We start from the raw sequence: 7,963 nt of genomic DNA, 5'->3' as shown, positions 1-7,963 counted from the left end.
CATCAATGGTACTCATTCGTGGACAAAGGCCAATGTATCCAGGGCAGAGATCCTTGTGCATATTGTGCAGGGCATAAGCCATAGAATATACTGCATCAATAACAAACTGGACTTTTCCTTCCTGTTCATAAGATGAATCCCTGGCAATCCGTTCCAGCCCTGCAAAATAAAAAGGGGATTCATCAATTGACATTGTTAGATTGCAATACTAGATGGTATTAAGGCTTAGATTTCCATCATTTGAAGCACACTTAATGAGACAACAATTTGATTTCACTTCTGATTACTCTAGTTCTATACATACTGAGTCAGGTTTTTAAACTGAGTATTGAATTTTTTATTTGGAAAGAGCAGAAACTACTTCATTAGCAACAAAAAGATATAGAGTAAATAAGAGAAGCATAGTTTCATTATCTTTATTTCCACTATATTGAATCCTATTACATTGTACATTCTAGTAATTATGTAGCATTTTGGTAGTGGCTTGATCTTTTAAGATAAATGTGTAGAATGTCATTTTGTTTTTCATCTACCTTGGCCTCAGGAGCATTATTAATTAGTGGCCCATGTAAGGTCTTTTTTCTCCTCTAGATCTGTTCCTATTTTGAATGTGCTCTATTTGAGAGCATTTTTGTACCTATTATGTGACATTATTTCCTTAAGTGAATCTAGTTATCTTAAAAGAATCATTCAATTTATTTTCTCTTTGAACTCAATTTTCTATTTTAATTTTCTATTAAAAAGTTGTAGATCTCTCAAAACTAAATGTCATTCAGAATAATAATATCTTCATTTAGGTATATTTAGGACTGAGAACTGGCATTGGAGATTCTGCTTAAGTTATTGTTCATCATTTAATAGAAGCATAGAATTAAAAATGAAATATAAATTAGAGATCAGCAATAATCCAACCTTCTCATTTTGAAGATGAGGTAACTGAGACCCAGGGATATTATGGGGCACAAAGAGCAGATTCAGGGAGCATTCCCAGGTCTTATACTGCAAGTGTGATATTCTCTAAATCTCTAGAAATAGATGGCAAAAATTTGAGGCACTCAAGCAAAAATTGTGGAAAGAACATCAAAGGTTTATTTAAGGATTTGTCTATTCCTTCCACATATCCCCTACCAAACTTTACACTCCTTTAATACTTGGAACGATCAGAAGCAAGTATTTAAAAGCCTTCCCATGGATATCTGAATAACCTTTCATTGTCATTAAATTTAACAAATATTTATTTGCTTAATACCAATGCATATATTCTTTAAATGTAAATAATTGAATATAATAGCTATTTTATTTTTGAGTTATAGTCTGATAAAACCAGTGACTTTCTTCTGGACAAAGGTAATACTCTGTTTATTCATTTTCATTCATCCAATCATTGAACTATTTTTTCTTCTGGTCTTAATCACATGATCTGTTAGAAGCTGTTCCTTGGTGTTTCAGTCTCTGCAGTCTGTCATGATGCAGAAATACTGCTCCTGCCTTTTTGATGTGGCATTTCTGGTTTTTCTAATGACTCAATTTTCCTTTTTCCAAGGCTAAATCTTCCCTCCTCCCAACTTTAGAATCTATTCATTTTCAGCACTGTCAACTGTTACTATTGCTACAGTCTAGAAACATAATTGGAATCTAAATTTTGAGTTATTAGGCCCAGAATATTATATCAACTTTTAATAATCAATTTAATTTATTTTTGAAACTAGCTTTTTGGAAAATCTGTTTTCTAAACCCTTTTTGTCACCTAATTGCCACAATCACATTTCCTAATGGCCCATCATATCTCTAAATAGTCTGCATCCATGACAATATATATATATATATATATATATCCTCACCATAGGGAATTAAGTTATTAGGCCCAGAATATTAGATCAATTTTTAATAATCAATTTAATTTATTTTTGAAACTAGCTTTTTGGAAAATCTGTTTTCTAAACCCTTTTTGTCACCTAATTGCCACAATCACATTTCCTAATGGCCCATCATATCTCTAAATAGTCTGCATCCATGACAATATATATATATATATATATATATACCCTCACCATAGGAAATTACATTACTATTTCCCTAAAACTTTCTACTGAAAGTTTTGCAAGTTTGGGCGTACAAAGTGATAAGGAAGACAGGCTCTTACAGAAAGCATCTTCGAGGTGCCAAAGAGTATCCTGTTGTCTTTTCCAACCTCCCTTAACTGTGTGGCCTAAGCTAAGACCCATGTAAATAGGGGACAACGTGCTCTCCCTAGCTCTGTACTTTTGTCTCATGAGTCCTAGGATAGCAGTATTTATGCTCAGAATCTTATCAAGTCACCTGTAAAAACAGCCCTTTCAGCTTCTTTCTAAAACTTCCGGCCCACAGTTGACCAACAAAGTAGAAGATTCACAATTAAATATTGAAGAATGCCTATAGCAAATAAAAATATTTAGTTATTTCTTTACAGACTCTTAGCTGGTAACCAATTACTCTATTTATTTAAGAATGAGGGGTTTCTCAGGAATCGCATTAAAATCTTGAGAGTCCTGAGAAAACCAGAATGGTTGCTTACTGAAAATAAATAAATAAATAAATACAACACAAACCTCCCAAGGAATCTGGCAAGAAATTATTAAAATTACTATTTGGGATTGGGCCCTAGGTCTGCATAGATTACTCTGTGTTTATTTTGTTTCACTAAACTTGGTAACTGCAAATGAAGACTATAGGGCCCAAAACAGTCATCCTTTTGGTTAGTTATCTTCCTACATACAGAGTCTTCAGTGCCACACAGATTTCCTAGATTAGAATCTCCGGATTTAGGGACATGAAGAATCTGTCACTTTAAAAACCTCCCCCGGATATTCTGATGCAACCAGTCTGGTCTATGGATGAGCTTTAGGAAACCACTGCTCTCCCATATTCCGATTCTTAAAGGCATCAGTATGCACCAATTGTTCAGGGACTCTTATGATATTAAGGTATAAAAATGGAAATAATTTCATGGTATATCCAAGAAAAGACAACCTATTTAAATAGTTCCCTTTTGAAGCCTCTGAATGTTATTGTTTATTTATCTAATTTTATTTTATTTTTTTATGGGCTTTTAAGAAAAGGGGACATTTCCATGCTTCCATTACTGTAGGGTGAAGGGCAGGCTGCAGACAGAAAATTGGCAGAAAATGACAAATTGCTTCAAAGGAAGCACTGACCATGAGAATATTAAGGAATTTAGAAATTTTCCACAATTGAAGAAATGCATGTAAGAGTTATAAATGTGTCAATATATAATATTTTTTAATTTTCTCTAATTTGAATTAATATATTATAATTTTATCTTAATGCCATTGCAACCTCCCTATTAATTTATAAAGCTATTCCTTAGCTTTCAATAATTAAAATAAATGTATATACCACACTTTTTTGATAAGTTATACTAGAGATGTCCCAGCTTAATAGAAATGTTCTTCCTTGGCTCTTCTTAAACAAAAAAAGTTCAATTTCATTTATTTTGGACTTATATGCACTGTCAAATACCACACCATCTTATTTAATGGAAAAATTATATTTTTTTATTATCATTGTCCAAACTATTTATTGCCTTGACTGATTATAAACTTCAATTAGTTTGAGTAAAAAATAAAATACATCCAGCTTTGTACATTTTTTAAATTTTAAAGTGAAAGTTCAGAAGTCTGTCTAGTAACTTGTGTCAAAACTGAATCAATGGACACTATAAGACTTTTTCCGTACATCAATAATAAGCACATGGTGACAAAATGAAAGACTAAATACTATTATCATTTCTAAATTTTCTTTCTTTCTTTCTTTCTTTTTTCTTGAGAGAGAGAGAGAGTTTTTTGCTATAGGGCATGCATGCTCGCCAGAGAGAGACAGACAGAAAGTAAGAAATTACCCCTTGGGGGAATGACTACACCACACACAATTCCTTCTGCATTCTTCTCTCAGGGTTTTGGGCACATACACACACATGGCCCAGTGTGGGTTTTAAGCCACCGGGTCTGGGACTTGAACTGCAGTTGACTACATGGGAGTCCAGCAACGTAACCATTATGCCATCTGCTGGTCCCACCATTTCTAAGTATTAAAACAAATAAAATTATTTCTGTTTAGACAGTATATATCTCCACTCCCAAACACTTCAACCATACAATAACAATGAATATTTTACAACAACTAAACTTTGCTCCTCACTTCCTATATTTGACTCTCACATTCATCTAAAAGAGGAGTTTAGGAAACTGATGGTGACTCATCAACTTAATTGGCTGTGAAATTTCATTATGCTATAGTTTCTAAAGTTAGCGTTAATGTAATGCTATAAAGTACTAAATATTGTCAAAGGCTATATGTCAGCCATCGATTTAAGACATCACTGATTGTAAAGCTGTGATGTGTTTTAGTGTATAGCTTAAAATTAACAATATATAGCAAAGTGTTTACACAGTGGGAGATGAAGTCAGCTTCATAACTTTTATAGCAAGATTGTTTTATGTTTTCATTAATGAAATCTAAAACATCTGACTTTATGCTCCTGGAAAATATAGTGAATTCTTATAAGTCCTAGAAATATCACATGTACTTTAGTTAAGATCTTTCACATACCATGGTATATCTTTTTGGGGTTTGTTCCTTTTTAGGAAAAAGGCGAATCAGCTCAAGTTTGCAAGTACTGTGTATATTACATTGTGAGTTCCTAAGATGAGCCTAACATGAATTCTAAATTCTTTTGACTGACCCGTTATTATTGCAGAGCTTTATTTTCCCGAATTTTCCATTTCTCAGGATAGAGTTCAGTTTTCTAAATTGAAATGTCAGAGGGCTCTTTCATTTTCCTGAAATTAGACGTACAAAGCTTCCAGTATTAATGGAGTGATGATCTTATAGATAGCTAATCAATTTAGGGCAAAAAAGAAAGAAGAGGAAGTCAAGCCACCTGCCATAGCACGGTGAAAGCATGGTGCTCAACACTGCTGAATCCATATAGGAAATTGGAAATTTGGTTCCCTGACTGGTTGTCCACACTCTGATCTTGGCTGGCTGAAAGGCTAGGGATAGAATGGAAGTGTGAGGCCCATTTAGGGGTGCTTATCTTTCTCTATCTTTATCTATCTGTCTCTATCACTCATAAAAGAACAAAAGAAAGAAACTTTTTAAAAAAATGGAAATCTTACCAGGTGCTTTATTTCTGAGCAACTAAACATGTGGTTAACTTGCTTTTTCTTTTTGTTTCTTCTTTTAAGTTGTTTCTTGAGAGAGAGAGGAGACTGGTACCCTAAATGAGTTCTTACCACATCACCATGATACAGATCTAAACCTGCCATCTACCCATACGGCTCTAGTATCACATAGTGGTGCTCTACCACCTACCCTGGTTGCCAATTTAATTTTATTTATTTTTACTGCCATCTCAAATAGGATAAAAATAATTCCACACTCTATAGATTAAAAATTATTTTTTAAATTTTTTTCCCTAAATTTTTCTTAGGTGTGCCACAACTACTTGAATAATTAAGCCTTTTTCTTGGAGTTTCTATGACAATAATAGTAAGAGAGAAGAAGACAATTGGTGAGCCTGCTATGAACAGTTGTACACCTAGGATCAAATTGTAAAATCATTCTGAATTCCCCACGAGTTTATATGCCTCACTACTGCTACCTGGAACAAGATAGTCATGTTCTACATTGCACTTTTCCCAATATTACACATGTATGTCGTACCCGCATAGCACAGTGACTTGTACATTAGTAAGAACCACATTGAAAACCTCTTCACACACTGAGTAATTGTTACCAAGTTGAAAATATAGGTCATCTTTCACTGAATGTAAACTGATTTAGATTCAGGGATTCAATAGAGAGAACATGGTGAAGAAATATAAGCATGTTCAATTAAACAGGAATATCTTCTGCGTCTTCCAGGGTACACAGGTAACAAGGTACACACCTCCCATACTGCAGAGGGATGAAAACATGGGCCCTAAGATAAGGAAGACGAACTAAACTATAGAAACAACTGGCAATAAAAGAAAGGACCAAAAGGCAGACAGACCTGGATCCAGTCCCAGCTGGATAATTTAGATGGCATGCAGCCCAGGACACATTTCTGAACATCACTAAGCTTGAACCTTTCCTAGAAAAGTTGCCCATAGGGACCTCTGTGATGGAGTCTCTCCAGCTTTGTCTGCTGGTACCACACACCCCCCGCCCCCCCGCTTTGCTCCATTCTTTGGTTCTTGAATATAATAACTCATTAATTCTCCTCGCTAATGCCAAGATACTTCAACCTCAGGTAAGATGTTACCTGAAGCTAATTAATTTTCAATCATTTTCTTTCCAATTTAATAGCCTAGATACATCATAGAGCAACTTAAATACTGTGCTTAAATACCAAATGTTATTCATTTGGAAAGAAAGCCATGGCCAACATTTTAAATTATGTCTAGGAATATGAATAAAATAAACTGAACAAGCATAGGCTGAAGGAAGAAATGAAAGTTGGAAGACAAATCATATAAAAATAAAAAAGAACTAGAATGAAACAGGAACTTAATATGAAGAAATGAGGAACAAAAACATATTTTAGATGCCAAATTGACATAATCTGACCACCTGATTAAGTATGGCAGTAAAGGTTACATGTAATCATCACCTCACAGAGTTTGAAGCTATGGAGAACACTGGTACCATGAGGAGAGCTTAGAAAATCAGGAGAAGATTCAGTTTATGACATCACTCAGTGAAAACCTCAGCTAAAGGACTGGTTTTTAATATTCTGCAATATTTATTACATCTTCTAGCAGGGTATAGAATTTATACAAATTGTTGAATCATTCAAAGAATAAAACATGTGAATGTTAAGAGTAATCATGTAACAGTAATGTGTTGGATCATTTATTCATTACATTGTAATAATTTACACCACCATGAGGTAAACTACCTTATTCCATGCTGCAGTAAAACCAATGTCCAAGAGTCCGGGGTCTGAAATGCTGGATCCAAGGGCCTGTTCTCCTATTCCTAACTGCTTCCTTACACTATCCAAGATCTCCTAAAGATTGCATAGGGTGTGAGTAAACAAATACCACTAAGCTCAATTCTCTAAAACAGCACAGAATACGCAGTAACTGGGCTACTACTGAGACATGGAAAGTGCTCTTATCAAAAATACCAAATGTCAGCCTGAATTTTTCTTCCTGCACTCTCAAGCCTGGTTAACAGCATCACTGTATTTTCCCTATTCTCAGACTGGAGTGTATCAAATCTGACTCCTCACCAAAGAGAAGAGCTTTATGGGGTTTTTTTTCTTCATTTTGATAAAATGGTAAAGAAATCAATCATAAAAATAAGGTCAACCACAACAGAGTGAAAAAATAAGGATGTGCCAATCATATATGCATTTATCAAAAATAAACTAGTAAAGCAAAAATTGAAGGTACACATCATACTGCGTTTTGTTGGAAATGATCAATATAGTAAATCCTTGATTTAATTATCACTCACTGCATGCGTGCTTTGCAAATCCATATTATATCCTACAAAGATGTACAATCATTAAATATAATAAGAAGTTATAAAAAAGAAAATTACAAAAACAGAAAAAGGTCAGAGAAACAAAATGAAAGAAGAGGACAGATAATTAAAATGCACAGAGTATGTCACAAATAGTATCTTTTTAATCCTAAGTTGCTATTTTCTTTCTTTTACAAATAAAGGAACTAAGATTCCAAAAGTTCAACATTCTACTCAGGATCATGACGTCATAGCAGTAAATGAATTTAAAGTCAGGTCTCTCTGATTCAAAAATTCTGCCATTATCAATTATATCTCCTCCTCTTCTGTGATTTTGGTTTTTATTCTCCCAGCTCTGTTTAATCTTTCACTTTTTTGAATTCCTGGTAATTCCTAGACCTATAATTGGCTTCTCTTATGAATTCAGCCACAGGAAGCAGAGACTATG

General features: G+C 34.1%; 1 protein-coding gene across 1 annotated transcript in view; it reads right to left on the bottom strand.

Annotated features, from left to right (window-relative positions):
• LOC102480521 (metabotropic glutamate receptor 8-like) overlaps positions 1-7,963 on the bottom strand; it is a 340,194-nt gene that overhangs the window by 316,113 nt on the left and 16,118 nt on the right. The window contains exon 3 of the mRNA XM_006146885.3: positions 1-159. This exon is cut by the window's left edge and continues 63 nt beyond it. Within this exon, the coding sequence (XP_006146947.1) occupies positions 1-159 (159 nt within the window). The remainder of the gene's footprint in view (positions 160-7,963) is intronic.

Source organism: Tupaia chinensis, unplaced genomic scaffold (genome assembly GCF_000334495.1).
Source record: "Tupaia chinensis unplaced genomic scaffold, TupChi_1.0 Scaffold000192_2, whole genome shotgun sequence".
Classification (NCBI taxonomy): Eukaryota; Metazoa; Chordata; class Mammalia; order Scandentia; family Tupaiidae; genus Tupaia; species Tupaia belangeri.
This window is presented reverse-complemented; position numbering and strand designations above follow the sequence as displayed.